Source organism: Coregonus clupeaformis, chromosome 11 (genome assembly GCF_020615455.1).
Source record: "Coregonus clupeaformis isolate EN_2021a chromosome 11, ASM2061545v1, whole genome shotgun sequence".
Lineage (NCBI taxonomy): Eukaryota > Metazoa > Chordata > Actinopteri > Salmoniformes > Salmonidae > Coregonus > Coregonus clupeaformis.
The window spans coordinates 40,577,597-40,597,733 of NC_059202.1; the positions used below are offsets into that span (position 1 = coordinate 40,577,597).

The 20,137-nt window shown below is 43.0% G+C and overlaps 1 protein-coding gene and 1 long non-coding RNA gene across 4 annotated transcripts in view; one reads left to right on the plus strand and one right to left on the minus strand.

Annotated features, from left to right (window-relative positions):
* Nucleotides 1–2,371: 2,371 nt before the first annotated feature.
* The window catches only part of caprin1b (cell cycle associated protein 1b), a 46,547-nt gene continuing 28,781 nt past the window's right edge, over nucleotides 2,372–20,137 (plus strand). For all 3 annotated transcript variants that reach the window (XM_041869083.2, XM_041869084.2, XM_041869085.2), the window contains exons 1-6: nucleotides 2,372–2,569; nucleotides 8,566–8,739; nucleotides 14,465–14,527; nucleotides 14,863–14,949; nucleotides 15,305–15,552; nucleotides 19,420–19,502. In XM_041869083.2, coding sequence (XP_041725017.1) covers nucleotides 8,566–8,739; nucleotides 14,465–14,527; nucleotides 14,863–14,949; nucleotides 15,305–15,552; nucleotides 19,420–19,502 — 655 coding nt within the window. In that variant the 5' untranslated portion in view covers nucleotides 2,372–2,569. The remainder of the gene's footprint in view (nucleotides 2,570–8,565; nucleotides 8,740–14,464; nucleotides 14,528–14,862; nucleotides 14,950–15,304; nucleotides 15,553–19,419; nucleotides 19,503–20,137) is intronic.
* LOC121555271 lies at nucleotides 12,544–13,593 on the minus strand. Its single transcript, XR_005997870.1, has 3 exons — nucleotides 13,339–13,593; nucleotides 12,904–13,054; nucleotides 12,544–12,828 (listed from the first exon to the last, which is right to left on the minus strand). It is a non-coding gene; the product is annotated as an uncharacterized LOC121555271 (long non-coding RNA).

A 20,137-nucleotide genomic window follows, 5' to 3' on the forward strand; every position in this document is an offset into this window, starting at 1 on the left:
ATCTTTGTCCCCATGTGCAGTTGCAAACCGTAGTCTGGTTTTTTTATGGCGGTTTTGGAGCAGTGGCTTCTTCCTTGCTGAGCGGCCTTTCAGGTTATGTCGATATAGGACTCGTTTTACTGTGGATATAGATACATTTGTACCTGTTTCCTCCAGCATCTTCACAAGGTCCTTTGCTGTTGTTCTGTTATCGATTTGCACTTTTCGCACCAAAGTACGTTCATCTCTAGGAGACAGAACGCCTCTCCTTCCTGAGCGGTATGACGGCTGCGTGGTCCCATGGTGTTTATACTTGCGTACTATTGTTTGTACAGATGAACGTGGTACCTTCAGGCATTTGGAAATTGCTCCCAAGGATGAACCAGACTTGTGGAGGTCTACAATTTTTTTTCTGACGTCTTGGCTGATTTCTTTTGATTTTCCCATGATGTCAAGCAAAGAGACACTGAGTTTGAAGGTAGGCCTTGAAATACATCCACAGGTACACCTCCAATTGACTCAAATGATGTCAATTAGCCTATCAGAAGCTTCGAAAGCCATGACATCATTTTCTGGAATTTTCCAAGCTGTTTAAAGGCACAGTCAATTTAGTGTATGTAAACTTCTGACCCACTGGAATTGTGAAACAGTGAATTATAAGTGAAATAAGCTGTCTGTAAACAATTGTTGGAAAATCACTTGTGTCATGCACAAAGTAGATGTCCTAACCGACTTGCTAAAACTATAGTTTGTTAACAAGATATTTGTGGAGTGGTTGAAAAACGAGTTTTAATGACTCCAACCTAAGTGTATGTAAACTTCCGACTTTAACTGTATTTATGGAGAGAGGTGATTCTCATATGAATAATGGAGAAGAGACAGAATAGAGAGGAATGGTTTGAATACCCAAGTGAATGATGTGTAAATTCAAAGAAGGTTCTCTGATAGGCCTACATTGAGGACATGAAAAGGGTGAGGAATTATGTCCAAATCATCCACCCATCCAAATGAATAAAGACCTGATAATCCAAGGAATATCCAAATATGAACAAATGTAACATTTCATATCTGGTGGATTATTAGAAAAGTAGGCAAGCCCTAGTAGTAGGCCTATATTTTATTATCCGTCATTTGATTTCTTGTCAGGTGGACAATTCCAAGTAAATATAATAATAATAATATGCCATTTAGCAGACGCTTTTATCCAAAGTGACTTACAGTCATGCGTGCATACATTTTTTGTGTATGGGTGGTCCCGGGGATCGAACCCACTACCTTGGCGTTACAAGTGCCGTGCTCTACCAGCTGAGCTACAGAGGACCACAAATAGGCTGGCTATCTATGCAGGAGGTGTGTATATGAGCCTGAGGTTCCTTTAGTCTGCCATCAAAGTGCACAATGCAAAAGGATCATGTCAACTTGTAATGAATTGATGTTGAGTGCCTGGCCACCAATCTATATGGTACAGTCAAATAGACCTAATAATTATGCATACAGTACCGTTACTTTACATGGCACTTTACTGCCCCCTGCTGATCTACAGTAAATACATTGATAGAGCTCCTCTTCACTGCCCTCCTGTTCAATCTGAAAAATCTTGAACCTAAATCAATGCATTGATTACACACAAAATGTAGCAGCAGTAGAGTGCAAGAGAGCAAGAAATCTACAGCGCCCACACCACTTGACTTGAAAAAATATTTTTTTTTGGCCAAGTTTGGCTATGCGTATTTATGCCCGTCCAATAAATATACAATCTGTTTTGTAAATGTTAATATTTCATCAACATACGAGTCTATAATTTGTATTTGACCATGAACTCATAAAAAAGGCGAATCTAAATTGTATTTCATCCCGTGTTTGTTTGTCTGGTTTGTTCAGCCTGGCATATTTTGGACAGCCGAAAATGGATATTCTTTATAAAGAGAAGAGTTCCTTCACCAATCAAACCACAATGAACCAGACACTTCACCGGATGTATAAATGTGAAGCATCCGGTTGGCGTTTCCACTCACTACCAAATATGGTGATGAGAGGATTCTCCGACTACCCAGTGGCCGGTAGTCGGAGAATATCGAGCGAGATGTATTTTGAAGTACATTCTGCTAATTTTCTCATCGATTAAATATTTGATATTTTTACAAAACAAAAACCTGTAATAAACAGAGTGGACTACGTTTTGTAGACTTTACCCTTTGCCAAAGTCTTTAAAAATGTCGTTGTTTAGAAGGAGTGCAAGGGCGAATTGAGTTACTGCACATCCACACTTCACATAGTAGGCGTTCCCTAACGGAAATATGCAAATAAATGATAGAACGCAGCAATAGGATCTCACTAGCTCGTGCTTGGCTCTGCCCACCTCCTTGCTTGTTCTACCCATTATGATTCATTTGCTCCCATTGGAAACGACAGGCTCTTGTCTATCTTGGCTTAGTTATACAAATATTTCATCAAACCGTCTCAGTTGTCGGTGAGGCCGGCTGGGCGGATCCCACGGTATTGAAAGAGAAAATAAAGCAACAATAAAAACACCTTGGATATTCAATTTCTCTGGTGAACAAGCTTTCTTGTGGATACATAGAGCGTAAAGGTAAGCAAATGTATAGCTAGCTAAATGAACCCATTAGCTAGTCAAGATGGCACAACAATGCTAAGCTAACTTTAGCTTGCTGAGTTATCATTTGCCAGTGAGTGTCAGAGTTACCGTCTCTGGCAGCTAGCTATATCTACATTGAATAATCTAAACAATTTATCCTCTTTGATCATAAATGTGATTTAGCCAGGATTGAGCAAATGTTAGTTAGCTATCTGGGACATCTGCATCCGCCGTGTGCTGCCTGGTTGAAAATCTGCTAACTACCGGCAGGTAACATTGCGGGCTTTATGCGATGATAGGCTAATTAACGTTAGCTAGCATCTCGGTAAGATCCAGCTGCCTGTGTTAGTTAGTTAGTTTGCTAGCTTAGTTAGGTCAACTAATGTTCTTGAAACTGGTTAGCAAATTCATTAGCTATTTAAATAGTCAGGTGTGGGCGGCTGGCAACACTTGATCTGTTCAATCAAGTGTGGACCATGTAACTAACTAGCTAGCTAACTAGTTACTTGGTAAGATTCTTCATGGTGTGTTGATGAAACTAGCTAGCCACCCTAGGTAACTAACAACCGAGCCTGACACAAAACATTGCGCACTTCACTTGGTATCCTTCGTAGTGCCTCAGACTTCTATTCCACCATGTTGCCCATTGTGCTCCAATCCAAGACTAGATTCAATTTGCAGCTGTCGTTCTCATTCCTCCATCCTGGGCAAGTGACATGACTGAAAGTATGTGGACATATACATAATATTAGATGGGCTTACCACATTAAATCAAATATATTTATAAAGCCCTTTTTACATCAGCAGATGTCACAAAGTGCTTATACAGAAACCCAGCCTAAAACCCCAAACAGCAAGCAATGCAGATGTAGAAGCACGGTGGCTAAAAAAAACTCCCAAGAAAGGCAGGAACCTAGGAAGAAACCTAGAGAGGAACCAGGCTCTGAGGGGTGGCCAGTGCTCTTCTGGCTGTGCCGGGTGAAGATAAGACTACATGGCCGTTAAGGCCAGATCGTTCTTCAAGATGTTCAAACGTTCTAGATGACCAGCAGGGTCAAATAATAATCACAGTGGTTGTAGAGGGTGCAGCAGGTCAGCACATCAGGAGTAAATGTCAGTTGGCTTTCATAGCTGAGCATTCAGATGTCGAGACAGCAGGTGCGTTAGAGAGGGGGAGGGTCGGAAACAGTACGTCCGGGACAAGGTAGCACGTCCGGTGAACTGGTCAGGGTTCCATAGCTGCAGGCAGAACAGTTGAAACTGGAGCAGCAGCACAACCAGGTGGACTGGGGACAGCCAGGAGTCATCAGGCCAGGTAGTCCTGAGGCATGGTCCTAGGGCTCAGGTCCTCCGAGAGGGAGAGATGGGAGAATTAGAGGGAGCATACTTAAGTTCACACTGTGGCCCTGTCCGACGATACCCCCGGACAGGGCTAACCAGGCAGGATATAACCCCACCCACTTGAACAATGCACAGCCCCCACACCACTAGAGGGATATCAACAGACCACCAACTTATTACCCTTAGACAAGGCTGAGAATAGCCCACAAAGATCTCCTCCACCACACGAGCCTGAGGGGGCGCAAGACCGAACAGGAAGATCACTTCAGTGACTCAACCCACTCAAGTCGATTGTAGCGGAAAAAGCCTGGCACGACGTAATGCACCCATCCTAGGGACGGCATGGAAGAGCACTAGTAAGCCAGTGACTCAGCCCCCGTCAGAGGCAGAGAATCCCAGTGGAGAGAGGGGAGGCGGCCAGGCAAAGAGACAGCAAGGGCGGTTCGTCACTCCAGTGCCTTGCCGTTCAACTTCGCACCCCTGGGCCAGACTACACTCAATCATAGGACCTACTGAAGAGATGAGTCTTCAGTAAAGACTTAAAGGTCGAGACCGAGTCTGCGTCTCTCATATGGATAGGCAGACCATTCCATAGAAATGGAGCTCTATAGGAGAAAGCCCTGCCTCCAGCTGTTTGCTTAGAAATTCTAGGGACAATAAGGAGGCCTGCGTCTTGTGATCGTAGTGTAGGTGTGTACGGCAGGACCAAATCGGAGAGAGGTAGGGGCAAGTCCATGTAATGCTTTGTAGGTTAGTAGTAAAACCTTGAAATCATCCCTAGCCTTAACAGGAAGCCAGTGTAGCGAGGCTAGCACTGGAGTAATATGATCAAATTGTTTTGTTTCTAGTCAAGATTTAGCACTAACTGAAGTTTATTTAGTGCTTTATCCGGGTAGCTTGAGAGTCGAGCATTGCAGTAGTCTAATCTAGAAGTGACAAAAGCATGGATTAGCTTTTCTGCCCTTGAAATATTCTTCATATGTTCGTCAAGAGAGATCAGGGTCGAGTAACGCTGAGGTCCTTCAGTTTTATTTGAGATTACTTTGCAACCGTCAAGATAAATTGTCAAATCAAACAGCAGATCTCATTGTTTCTTGGGATCTAGAAGTAGCATCTCTGTTTTGTCTGAGTTTAAAAGTAAAACATTGCCACCATCCACTTCCTTATGTCTGAAACACAGGCTTCCAGGGTAGGCAATTTTGGGGCTTCACCATGTTTCATCGAAATGTACAGCTGTGTGTCGTCCGCATAGCAGTGAAAGTTGACATTGTGTTTCTGGATGACATCACCAAGAGGTAGAATATGTAGGGAAAACAATAGTGGTCCTAAAGCGGAACCTTGAGGAACACTGAAACTTACCATTGATTTGTCAGAGGACAAACCACCCACAGAGACTAACCGATATCTTTCCGACAGATAAGATCTAAACCAGGCAAGAACTTGTCCATGTAGACCAATTACGGTTTCCAATCTCTCCAAAATAATGTGGTGATCGATGGTGTAAAAAGCGGCACTAAGGTCTAGGAGCATGAGGACAGATGCGGAGCCTTGGTCTGATGCCATTAAAAGGTAATTTACCACCTCCACGAGTGCAGTCTCAGTACTATGATGGGGTCTAAAACCAGACTGGAGCATTTCGTATACATTATTTGTCTTCAGGAAGGAAGTGAGTTGCTGCGCAACAGCTTTTTCTAAAATGTTTGAGAGGAATGGGAGATTCGATACAGGCCGATTAAAAAAAATTATATATATATATTTTGGCAGATCAGGGGGTTGGGTCAAGACGTTTACACAGATCAGACACAGTATGATTAGCTCGGTTTCAAGGGTGTTTATTAATAAAATAATCAAAAGAAAAGGTTAGGTCTCCCCCATGAGATCCTCTCCAGGAAACCGTCTCCAACTACACAGAAGTTACCTTACTTCCCCCAGTCCTCATGTGCTGCCCTTCTGGCAGCTTTATGGGCCTTGCACAGCTGGTGAGCAATCCGCCCTTAATTACTCACCAGCTCCCATCGACGAGTCTCCCCCTGGTGGCTGACCTGCTGTACGCCACAATATATTTATTAATTTATTTCCAGGTCAAGGTTGGCTTTGTCAGGAGAGGCTTTATTACTGCCACTTTTAGTGAGTTTAGTACACATCCGGAGGATCGGGAGATGTTTATTATGTTCAACATAGGGGGGCCAAGCACAGGAAGTAGCTCTTTCAGTAGTTTAGTTGGAATGGGGTCCAGTAGGCAGCTGGAAGATTTAGAGGCCATTACTATTTTCTTGTGTCGAGATACAGAATTTAAAAACTTGAGTGTGCAGACTCAGGAAAAATTGTACTCCGACGTCCTTGGGTAGGTTGAGGGAGTCTGGAAGGGCATCTAGAACTATTTTGGTTGTCAGAGAATTTATAGCGCGTCTTTTGATAATCCTTAGATGGGGTCTGTGCAGATTAATTGTTGCGATTGCAAACGTAATAAGATGGTGGTCTGATTTAGTCCAGGATTATGAGGAAAAACATTTAGATCCACAATATTTATTCCACTGGATGACTGGCAATGCGTAGGTCCGGAGACATGTTTGACAAAACGCACAAAGTCGACGATGGCTCCGAAAGCCTTTTTGGAGTGGGTCTGTGGCCATTTCCTTGTGAATATTGAAGTCACCAAAAGTGTGAATGTTATCTGCTATGACTACAAGGTACGATAGGAACTCAGGGAGGAACGCTGTGTACGGCCCAGGAAGCCTGTAAACATTAGCTATAACAAGTGATTGAGTAGGCTGCATAGTATTCATGACTAGAAGCTCAAAAGATGAAAACGCAGTCTTTAATTTTTTTTATTTGCTGTCATAAATGTTAGCAACAACTCCGCCTTCGCGGGATGTGGTCACTAGTGTAACCAGGAGGAGAGGCCTCATTTAACACTAACTTCATAAGGCTTGAGCCATGTTTCAGTCAGGCCAATCACATCAAGGTTATGATCAGTGATTAGTTTATTGACTATGAATGCCTTGGAAGCGAGGGATTGTAAGTAGTCCTATTTAGAGGTGAGCTATTATAAATATATCTTTCAATAATGACAGGAATAGAGGAGGTATTTTATATTTTATATTTCAGTGCGATTGCTAAGGCGAACACCGCCATGTTTAGTTTTGCCCGACCAAGATTGAGGCACAGATACGGTCTCAATGGGGAAAGCTGAGCTGACAACAGTGACTGTGCTAGTGGCAGACTCCACTAAGCAGGCAGGCTGGCTGGCTAACAGCCTGCTGCCTGGCCTGCACCCTATCTCATTGTGGAGCTAGAGCCCTGTCTATGTTCATGAATAAGATGAGAGCACCCCTCCAGCTAGGATGGAGTCCGTCACTCATCAGCAGACCAGGCTTGGTCCTGTTTGTGGGTGAGTCCCAGAAAGAGGGCCAGTTATCTACAAATGCTATATTTTGGGAGGGGCAGAACACAGTTTTCAACCAGTTGTGTGAGTCTGCTGTAGAGCTCATCACTCCCCCTAACTGGGAGGGGCCAGAGACAATTACTCGATGCCGACACATCTTTCTAACTAAGTTACACGCTGAAGTTATGTTGTGCTTGGTGACCTCTGACGGTTTCATCCTAACATCGTTGGTGCCGACGTGGATAACAATATCCTTATACTCTCTACACTCACCAGTTTTAGCCAGCACCATGTTCAGATTAGCTTTTACGTCGGTAGCCCTGTCCCCTGGTAAACAATGTATGATCGCTGGATGATTATAAGTCTAATACTGTGGGTAATTTGTCAGAGCTAATGGTGGGAGGCTTTGGTGTCTCAGACCCCGTAACGGGTGGAGGAGAGACCTGAGAAGGCTCTGACTCCTACTCGTTGCTTAGTGGGGAAAACCGGTTGACAGTTTCTATCGGCTGAATGAGCGACTCCGGTTGAGCATGCCGAAAGCAATTATTTCCAGAAACCATGAGAAAGTTGTCCGGCTGCAGGGAATGTGCAGGGGGATTAACATTACTACCTGTATTTACTGGTGGCACAGACGCTGTTTTATCCTTTCCTACACTTAAATTGCCCTTGCCTAAAGATTGCGTCTGAAGCCGAGCTTGCAACTCGGCTATCCTCACCATAAGGTGATAGTTCTCCTGTATATTAAGATTACATAATGTTACTTAGCTTTTCTTTTTTTCGGCTGGAGGAGGTCCTGCAGATCTATGTCTAGATAAAGCGTTGGGTGAACAATTTTAATACAAAAAAGTAGTGTGAGGACAAAACTAAGACCTTGGTAGACTTGTTAAATACAGAGTTTGATAAAGTCGTTTTTTAAGACTAAAAAGCAAAAAGTTTGGCAGGTAGCCAAGTAGCAACAAACAGTATAGCAGTATGGAGACAATGCAGAAGTGCGTTGCATCACCAGTCACGTCACTGTTTGTATCACATAGATGGGCTTCCTTTCGCTCAACCACAATTGAAAGTTAGCTAGCTACACCAGCAATTATTTTGTTAGATGAGATTATGCACTTGGGGTCGGTGTCCTGGACTAAAAAGCAAACTGAATGGAGTATCCAGGAAACTGCTCCTTGGTGATATAGCCAGAAACGTTAAAATCCAATCATTGTTCCTTGTCGTTACCTCCATAACTAACTTTATGATCTCCGTCTCTCTTTTTATTCAGATGCCCGCAGCGATGAACGGCAACAGGACAGTGCAGTCGGCCAGCCCGGACATGGGATCCACTCCTGGACAGATCACCCTGGGTGGAGGGCAGTCCTCTGGGGCCCAGACCGAGGCCATGAAGCAGGTCCTTGGCGTCATCGATAAGAAGGTCCGCAACATGGAGAAGAAAAAGGTAAGTCTCCTTTTATTTTTGTGGAACGAAACCTTCACAAATGTGAGGTGTAAAAGTGCCCCCTGGGGTATTGGAGTAATAGTTAGTTTGCCTTTATTGATACCTCCATCTCAGGTGCCACCTCCTGCCGTTGTGCCTTTGAGCAACGCACATAACCTACTTCAGAGGAGCTGCGACTAACCCTGTTGCTTTTATCGTCTCTTGTTTTTTGGGGAGGGGGCTTGGGAGTTAAAAAAGCCAAAACTGACAGCAAAAAATAAAAAAAACTTTTGATGGACACTTAAGATATATTGTACTCTATTTAATTGATCCATAGTGTGTGCTTGTGTTGCACTGTTTCAGTGCCAAACATCATTGTGCCGTTTGATCATTATGAAGATTCATCAATGCAATTTTTTGAAACTTTGTATGGAGGAGGAATGAGGAGAGGATACCTGGAAAGAGAGGGAGGAGGAGATGGCTCTAAAATGGACACACTGCTTTCTAAAGTCAACGAGCACTGCAGACACTGCATCTTGCTTTTACCTTCAGTGCTTAGTTGCACCATCAGCTCATCTTCCTCAAAATTAGCTAGCAAGCACATTAGGCAGAAGGACAATTAATACACAATGCCTTATTTAGTGTGTTGACCCATACAAACACAGTGTATTCAGACCCCTTTTCCACATTTTGTTAAGGTACAGCCTTATTCTAAAATGTAATACATTCTTTTTTTCCTCAATCTACACACAATACCCTATAATGACAAAGCGAAAACAGGTTTTTAGAAATGTTTGCATATGTATTAAAAATAGAAAACAGATACCTTGTTTACGTAAGTATTCAGACCCTTTGCAATGAGACTCGAAATTGAGCTCAGGTGCATCCTGTTTCCATTGATCATCCTTGAGATGTTTCTACAACTTGATTGGAGTCCACCTGTGGTAAATTCAATTGATTGGACACGATTTGGAAAGGCACACACCTGTCTATATAAGGTCCCACAGTTGACAGTGCATGTCAGAGCAAATACCAAGCCATGAAGTCGAAGGAATTGTCCGTAGAGCTCCGAGACAGGATTGTGTCGGGGCACAGATCTGGGGAAGGGTACCAAAAAATTTCTGCAGCATTGAAGGTCCCCAAGGACACAGTGGCCTCCATCATTCTTAAATGGAAGAAGTTTGGAACCACCAAGACTCTTCCTAGAGCTGGCCGCCCGGCCAAACTGAGCAATCGGGGGAGAAGGGTCTTGGTCAGGGAGATGACCAAGAAACAGTCACTCTGACAGAGCTCCAGAGTTCCTCTGTGGAGATGGGATATCCTTCCAGAAGGACAACCATCTCTGCAGCACTCCACCAATCAGGCCTTTATGGTAGAGTGGCCAGACGGAAGCCACTCCTCAGTAAAAGGCACATGACAGCCCGCTTGGAGTTTGCCAAAAGACACCTAAAGGACTCTCAGACCATGAAAAACAATAGTCTCTGGTCTAATGAAACCAAGCTGGAATTCTTTGGCCTGAATGCCAAGAGTCATGTCTGGAGGAAACCTGGCACCATCCCTACGGTGAAGCATGGTGGTGGCAGCATCATACAGTGGGGATGTTTTTCAGCGGCAGGGACTGGGAAACTAGTCAGGATCGAGGGAAAGATGAACGGAGCAAAGTACAGAGAGATCCTTGATGAAAACCTGCTCCAGAGCGCTCAGGACTTCAGACTAGGGCGAAGGTTCACCTTCCAACAGGACAACAACCCTAAGCACACAACCAAGATAACGCAGGAGTGGCTTCGGGACAAGTCTCTGAATGTCCTTGAGTGGCCCAGCCAGATCCCGGACTTGAACCTGATCGAACATCTCTGGAGAGACCAGAAAATAGCTGTGCATCGGCGCTCCCCATCCAACCTGACAGAGCTTGAGAGGATCTGCAGCGAAGAATGGAAGAGACTCCCTAAATACAGGTGTGCCAAGCTTGTAGCATTATACCCAAGAAGACTCAAGGCTGTAATCGCTGCCAAAGGTGCTTCAACAAAGTACTGAGTAAAGGGTCTGAATACTTATGTGAATGTGATAATTCAGATTTTTTTGATACATTTGCAAAAAATACAATTTAATCCGTTTTAGAATAAGGCTGTAACGTAACAATGTGGAAAAAGTCAAAGGATCTGAATACTTTCCGAATGCACTATATAAAAAAAATTTTTTGCGTCAAATATTTTGTTCATTTGGCAAAGAATGAGCAATGTGTTTTTTCAAGCACATGGAAATACGGCTATGCTAGCTAACGTTAGCCCAATTCATTTTTTTTATTTATTTAGTAAATATTTTCTTCAATGCTTTGTTGGTTAAGGGCTTGTAAGTAAGCATTTCACGGTAAGGTCTACACCTGTTGTATTTGGTGCATTTGACAAATGACATTTGATTTGATTTTGATTGTGACTGTCTGCAGGCAAAGGGATGTTAGTTGGCATCGATGTCTTGAAATGGCAACGTTGTTACATGATAATCATCATTCTCAGAAATTGAATTTATCAACTCATCTCATTTTGTTAAGCTAGGCTGGTTAGGCTTGGTGTTATCAGTGCTGCTGGTTGAGTTGCTAGGCAGGTGCAAAGATGGCTAGATTCAGCATTTTTAGGACAAAGCTTTTTGGGCACAGCGTAACCTAAGTTCAAAATAGAATGCAATTTTGCATGAATCAAAATACACTTTGCAAGATGCAAGTCCTTATTTATTCCAAAGTTAAATCTAGAATCGGCTTCCTGTTTCACAACAAAGCCTCCTTCACTCATGCTGCTAAACATGCCCTCGTAAAACTGACTATCCTACTGATCCTTGACTTCAGCGATGTCATTTACAAAATGGCTTCCAACACTCTACTCAGCAAATTGGATGTAGTCTATCACAGTGCCATCCGTTTTGTCACCAAAGCCCCATATACTACCCACCATTGTGACCTGTACGCTCTCGTTGGCTGGCCCTCACTACATATTCGTTGCCAAACCCACTGGCTCCAGGTCATCTATAAATCACTTCTAGGCAAATCCCCGCCTTATCTTAGCTCATTGGTCACCATAGCAACACCCACCCTGTAGTATGCGCTCCAGCAGGTATATCTCACTGGTCATCCCCAAAGCCAACACCTCCTTTGGCCACCATTCCTTCCAGTTCTCTGCTGCAAATGACTGGAACGAACTACAAAAATCTCTGAAGCTGGAGACACGTATCTCCCTCATTTAACTTTAAGCATCAGTTGTCAGAGCAGCTTACTGATCACTGTACCTGTACACAGCCCATCTGTAATTAGCCCACCCAACTACCTCATCCCCATATTGTTATTTACATTGTTATTAATTTAGCTCATTTGCACACCAGTATCTCTATTTGCACTTCATCTTCTGCACATCTATCACTCCAGTGTTAATACTAAATTGTAATTATTTTGCACTTTGGCCTATTTATTGCCTTACCTCCATAACTTACTACATTTGCACACACTGTAAATAGATTTTCTATTGTGTTATTGACTGTACGTTTTTGTTTATTCCATATGTAACTGTGTTGTTTTTATCGCACTGCTTTGCTTTATCTTGGCCAGGTCGCAGTTGTAAATGAGATTTAAAAAATATATATATGTATATGTACTGAAAAGCTTGGTTCTGGTGACTTTTTAAAAGGTTAAAACACAAATAAACCATCTAAAATATAATTTCCACCCCCAGAAATGAGCTCAATAATTTATTGGTAAAATTATTATAGCATACAGGATGCAATCTAGGATTGAGTGCTGAAGCTATCTAAAGAAATGCAACAGAGACCGTCTTTCTGAAATAAAGTTTATCTTGACATAATTAACAGCGGAACATTTGACTTTACATGAATTAGAGCCCAGAAATTCATGTTCATCACAAAAGGAGGGCGTTAGAAATCTCTTTCCAGGTTCTGACAAAAACCTAGTTCTGACATAGTTTATAGCCTTTGTCAGAGCACTTTATTCTTCTGGGCTTTCCCAATGCCCTCCTGTAATAGAGCTCCTTGATGGGGGGTGTTGATGGAGAGCCGCATGCAGGCGGCTAGATGTTCTCCCTGCAGTCTGTTCCTCAAGTCTGTTTTGACCTGAAATGACAGAAAGAATAATACGAGAAGGAAGAGGGACAAAGAGGATCTACTTTCACATTTAAATGTTCTTACTCGTTTCATTGCAGAGAAGTCCCTCTCACAATTAACGGAAGACACTGGTATAGTCAGTGCGATTGCTGTCAGTTGGCTAAGGCAGAGGTAGACTGCCCCACTCATCAAACTGCGAGGCCAGCGTTGTCATTGCCTTCAGCTGGTCCAACCCCTGAAATATAAACTAATCTGAGAAAAAAATCTAATCGAAGACAGATACATGTAGCTATCTTGCTTGTACTTGATACAGTTCCAAACGTACTAGCTAGCTAACTTGCTAGACTAGTAATGTTAGTTAACCATGTTTCTATCATCAAAATACTTGTGGATATTGGATAGCTAATTGCCATTACAATTGTGGCAGCAATATTATAGATCTAAATTATGTTTTTAGGTTATAGCTAGCTTATGTAGTTGGCTAGCTAACGTTAGTTTAAAAAAAACAAGCTACCGTACCTGTCTTGCGGTTTCCCACACAGGAGCACTCTGAAGTGATTCAAGTGAATTGTGTTTCACTCTGCAGAGCGTCCGTATCGAGCACTGGTCACCGGCACGCTATGTTTCTTGAGTTGCAGGCTGCCTGCCACAGCTCACAGAGCTAAATAACCTTCAGAACTGTGTTGAACCCAGACAGATTATCTGTTTACCAAGAAAAGCGGAAGGATGCTCTACAGAACTTTATTGAAACTGTTTGGTAGAAATATAATGTTTCTTTTGGTGTGGCGGCAATGATTCTGCCGTGGCACAGCGCCACACTTTAAGAATGCAGAGGAAACACTGGTCTATGGCGTTAATGTTTTCTCATGTTGGCATTGGTAAGCCCTGACTAGAGCGTTACACATTTGTGATGTTTGCCAAAGCTTGTCTGAAGAAGGTCCATCTCATGAAAGTTTCACTATGCATTTCCTGGTTGCTAAAATTCTAATAGTTCGCCTAATTTCAGTTTATGTGACAAAACAAGCAAGTATAGTGTAGAGAATCATTGTGGCATCTAAACTGTGCTAATTAAAAAGTATTGTATTTTCAGCTGTTTGAAGCTGGTGTACAAAAACAAAAGTAAAAGAAGCAAAAACGAAACTTAAGAACGGGACGCATAGAAAAGGCGCACATAGAACAGATCTACCGCGACTTGCTTTCAATGAGATTGACACATTTCTATGTGAATTTGGTCGGGTCGCCCAAAAAGTTACCCATTGCAGCTTTAACTGTCTAGCTGTCAGGCACCCTTGTCTATGTTGAGATGTATTGCCATTTCTCAGAGGTATCAACAACAACATTGACATGTGGTCAGCACTTGCAGTAAATCTCTGTCATTTTTGTTTAGTGTAGAAAGTTACCATATATTTAGTAATTGAGCCTAGGGACGAGGTTACCATAGAATATCTGTTGCAGGTTTTTATGTATTTTGGCCAATTTTCAATTAAAATCTAACTGGTCAGATGAAGGCATCTGCTTCACTCTGGATCACCACATGAGAGATTTTACTATAGAGAATCTGTTAATTGTTATTATGCCATCAACCCCTATTTGGATCATTTTCACCTCTGATGAATGCATGTTAAACCTGACCTCTGTCTCACAGGGCAAGCTGGACGATTATCAAGCCAAGAAGAATAAAGGGGAGCGTCTCAACCAGGACCAGCTGGTGGGTCAACAACGTATACTGTATATGAGTCCTATATGGTCTGATCTGACTACTTCCTTGAAGTTGTCACTGATCTGTCATTATTGGGTTGGTGTAAGCAAGCTTTCCATTACATTGCTTTCATCAATTAGCATATGTGGTCAGTTCAGTGAATACTTTAAGGGAGCAGGAAGGAAGGATGCAATGCATTTACTTGCTATGACTGATATGTGGTTGTCCCACCTAGCTATTTTAAGATTAATGCACTAACTGTTAGTCGCTCTGGATAAGGGAGTCTGCTAAATGACTAAAATGTAAATGTAAACCAGTTTCCTCTCCCTCTGTCATCTCTGCAGGATGCCCTGACCAAGTATCAGGAAGTGAATAATAATCTGGAGTTTGCCAGAGAGCTACAGAAGAGCTTCCTCGCACTGGGGCAAGATGTAAGAGTATCTAATGCAATGTGTCCTTGTCTGTCGGGATGTGACTGATTTGGGTCCCCCTCTCTGGTGTTATCCTTGTTTGCATTAAAGTGGCCAACGCCCGGGTGGTTGCGTTTCATTCCGGGAGGATGCTTTCTCCCCCCTTCATGGATCTGAAACGACTAGGTGTAAGCAGTATAGCTCCACCTAGTTTCTCCCATATTGCTTTCACATATCTAGTCCTATCAAATCTGTGAATGTGGGTGAACAAGGGCGGATGGGAGGAAACGGCTTCCTGGAGACCTGGAATGAAAAGCAACCCAGAGCTCCTGCACAGTGTTTGATTCTGACTCCCTGGTCTCCTCTGTCTCTGTAGATCCAGAAGGCAGTGAAGAAGGCAGTGCGGAGAGAGCAGCTCCAGAGAGAGGAGGCTGAGCAGAAGAGACTGAAGACTGTGCTGGAGATCCAGTTCCTCCTGGACAGGCTGGGAGAGGACAGTGTGAGGCAGGAGCTGAGACAAGGGGCCACCGGGGGAGGCACACCCTCACTCCTCACAGACTCAGAGCTCACCACCCTGGACGAGCTTTACAAGCTAGTGGGGCCAGAACGAGACCAAAACACCAGGTTAGTAAAACGCATGCATACACAAACACACACACACAACGTTCAGATTTTGGGCTAAAGGTAAGTAATATATTTATTTGTACATTCTAAGTGTAATACTCTGAGGAAGAATCAACAGAATCACTCTGACATCAATGCAAATGAGTTTGAAAATCTAATCAAACACTTCATGAGAGCCCATGAGCTCATGTTGGCTATGCAATAGCGTGAGAAAACAGAGTGATAGCCCCTATTAAAAAGAGGAGGATCCCATCAGCTTTCTATAGGCTAGGCCTAGTATATTTATTTCTCAACTTTCTTAATATTAAGCACTTTGCATCTCTTTAAAACAGGAGTATAGTGTACCTGGCTGGCATGAAAATGAACCATGGGAAAAGCGTCCTCCATTCGCTATTTACAGTGCATTCGGAAAGTATTCAGACCCCTTGACTTTTCCACATTTTGTTACATTACAGCCTTATTCTAAAATGGATGAAATCATTTCTCTCTCTCATCAATCTACACACAATACCCCCATAATGACAAAGCAAAAACAGGCTTTTAGACATTTAGGCAAATTTAAAACTGATGACATTTACATAAGTATTCAGACCCTTTACTCAGTACTTTGTTGAAGCACCTTTGGCAGCGATTACAGCCTCAAGTCTTCTTGGGTATGACGCTACAAGCTTGGCACACCTGTATTTGGGGAGTTTCTCCCATTCTTCTCTGCAGATCCTCTCATGCTCTGTCAGGATGGATGGGGAGCGTCGCTGCACAGCTATTTTCAGGTCTCTCCAGAGATGTTCGATCGGGTTCAGGCTCTGGCTGGGCCACTCAAGGACATTCAGAGACTTATCCCGAAGCCACTCCTGCGTTGTCTTGGTTGTGTGCTTAGGGTCATTGTCCTGTTGGAAGGTGAACCTTCGCCCCAGTCTGAGGTCCTGACCGCTCTTTCATCAAGGATCTCTCTGTACTTTGCTCCGTTCATCTTTCCCTCAATCCTGACTAGTCTCCCTGTCCCTGCAGCTGAAAAACATCCCCACAGCATGATACTGCCACCACCATACTTCACCGTAGGGATGGTACCAGGTTTCCTCTAGACGTGACGCTTGGCATTCAGGCCAAAGAGTTCAATCTTGGTTTCATCAGACCAGAGAATCTTGTTTCTCATGGTCTGAGAGTCCTTTAGGTGCCTTTTGGCAAACTTCAAGCGAGCTGTCATGTGCCTTTTTACAGAGGAGTGGATTCCGTCTGGCCACTCTACCATAAAGGCCTGATTGGTGGAGTGCTGCAGAGATGGTTGTCCTTCTGGAAGGTTCTCCCATCTTCACAGAGGAACTCTGGAGCTCTGTCAGAGTGACCATCGGGTTCTTGGTCACCTCCCTGATCAAGGCCCTTGTCCACCGATTGCTCAGTTTGGCCGGGCGGCCAGCTCTAGGAAGAGTCCAAACTTCTTCCATTTAACAATGATTGAGGCCACTGTGTTCTTGGGGACCTTCAATGCTGTAGACATTTTTTGGTACCCTTCCCCAGATCTTTGCCTCAACACAATCCTGTCTAAGAGCTTTACGGACAATTCCTTCTACCTCATGGCTTGGTTTTTGCTCTGACATGCACTGTCAACTGTGGGACCTTACCACTAGACAGGTGTGTGCCTTTTCTAAATCATGTCCAATCAATTGAATTTACCACAGGTGGACTCCAATCAAGTTGTAGAAACATCTCAAGGATGATCAATGGAAACAGGATGCACCTGAGCTCAATTTTGAGTGTCATTGCAAAGGGTCTGATTTACTTATGTAAATAAGGTATTTCTGTTTTATTTTTTATGCATTTCTAAACCTGTTTTCGCTTTGTCATTATGGGGCATTGTGTGTAGATTGAGATTTTTTTTTATTTAATCCATTTTAGAATAAGGCTGTAATGTAACAATGTGGAAAAAGTCAAGGGGTCTGAATACTTTCCGAATGCATTATAAGTGCATAGATGACCATGTATTTGTGGTTCGAAACAGGTGCATGATGGTGGTCCATTCTGAATCAAAACAAATTTCACACATACAGTACAGGTCAAAAGTGTGGACACACCTACTCATTCAAGGGTTTTTCTTTATTTTTACTATTTTCTACATTGTAGAATAATAGTGAAGACATCAAAACTATGAAATAACACATGGAATCATGTAGCAACCAAAAAAGTGTTAAACAAATCAAAATATATTTTAGATTCTTCAAGGTAGCCACCCTTTGCCTTGATGACAGCTTTGCACACTCTTGGCATTCTCTCAACCAGCTTCATGAGGAATGCTTTTCCAACAATCTTGAAGGAGTTCCCACATATGCTGAACATTTGTTGGCTGCTTTTCCTTCACTCTGCGGTCCAACTCATCCCAAACCATCTCAATTGGGTTGAGGTGGGGGGATTGTGGAGGCCAGGTCATCTGATGCAGCACTCCATCACTATCCTTCTTGGTCAAATAGCCCTTACACAGCCTGGAGGTGTGTTTTGGGTCATTGTCCTGTTGAAAAACAAATGATAGTCCCACTAAGCGCAAACCAGATGGGATGGCGTATCGCTGCACAATGCTGTGGTAGCCATGCTGGTTAAGTGAGCCTTGAATTCTAAATAAATCACCAACAGTGTCACCAGTAAAGCACCCCCACACCATCACACCACCTCCTCCGTGCTTCACGGTGGGAACCACACGTGGAGATCATCCGTTCACCTACTCTGCATCTCACAAAGACAGCGGTTGGAACCAAAAACCAAAAATCGCACATTTGGAGTCAACAGACCAAAGGACAGATTTCCACTTGTCTAATGTCCATTGCTCGTGTGTCTTGGCCCAAGCAAGTCTTCTTCATATTGGTGTCCTTTTAGTAGTGGTTTCTTTGCAGCAATTCGACCATGAAGGCCTGACTCATGCAGTCTCCTCAGAACAGTTGATGTTGAGATGTCTGTTACTTGAACTCTGTGAAGCATTTATTTGGGCTGCAATCTGAATGCAGTTAACTCTAATGAACTTATCCTCTGCAGCAGAGGAAACTCTGGGTCTTCCTTTCCTGTGGCGGTCCTCAAATAACTCTAAATTAAGCATATACTGTAGGAGGAACTGTTTCTTTATCAACAGCGCTACACAGAATAGCCGCATGTGTGCACTCCCTTAAATCGTTTTGAGAAAATATCCTTTCAATTTTATTCAGCTATATTAAATTGTATTCTTCATATTATAAAATAATGCCACAGATCTTGTCTACTAAATGAACTAGTGTAGCCCACAGCCATATGGCATAGCCAGATCAGGACCAAACATAAAGACAACTCAGAGTATGCTATTCTGTTCTTCTGAAATGAATTACATTTTCTTCATATCATGTTTCTTTAGACCAGTCTAAAATAAATAATTGATTTTATTGTGAAGGTGTAGGCTACATTACATGGATTTATTAGACTTATAGATGTTTCAAAGGTCTGCGTCAGTGGCTTGTAGGCTATGTGTGGAAGACAGGAGATGCTAAATGTGTTGGTTAATTAACGGTCAATTACCGTGAGACCGGCAGTTATTTGCATGACAATCACCGGCAGACAAAATGTCATGACTGCCACAGCCCTACTTGGTCTCAGGTGAGAACTTGACCATGACACCATCTGTCAAATACATGCATAAACATGATGTTCAACTGGGATGTTTAGAAGTGGGGGTTTCACTGTTTCGCCTTGACTTGATTGACAAGAGCGCTTGAGATGGGAGTTATAACTCAAGCCTGACGAAGACTTTTGGGTTAAAATTTTGCACTCAATAAAACTGCAGGAGCATTCAACAGTGTGTGCAGGTATCTATCTTTCTTTCTTTCCCAAGTTACAACTGTACCTCTCCTGTTGCAGGTTGTCTGACCAGTACGAAGAGGCTTCTCAACACCTCACTGATCTGTTGGAGGGGAAGGACAAAGCTGTAGCAGGAACAACATGTAAGTTTAACCTACAACTACTAGGTGAATTCACTACTCAGTGGTGTGAAACATTCTGAACATTCAAGAAACGGCTAGAAATGGAACGAATAGAGCTGACACGATTCCCAATCTCTAGTCTGACAGACAATTATACAGTATCTGTTCTACACAATACATTTCTATCTGAACATTCTGTAACGTTACATCCTCCTGGACAGGCCCCTGGACAAATGTTTCTGTCTGTTGGTGGAAGCTCTTGAAAAGCAGTCTTTTTTCCTTTAGTTGTAAAAATGTGTTATTCTAAATTAGTGGTTGTCAAGTAGCATTGTTATTTGTTTTTTTTGTCTTCCAGTTTGGCCATAGCCTGCTCACAGATCTATTTGTGCCGTCTTGTAATGCCATGTGTACACTACACGACTTTCAAAATCCTAACATTGCTGAGCCTTTAAACAACCGCCTTTCCTGTAGTTTTTTTGACTTGCCAGTGTAGTGGTGTGCACACTAAATGATGTGGCACAGACGGGGACGGGGGGGTCACACACTACAAGATCCTTCACTTAGTCGTGAAGATTCTCCATACCACGATGTCTCGCGAAAACAATGTGATTAGATTGTTAACATAGAACGAGCTGTGGCTCAAAGCAGCCTCAAAA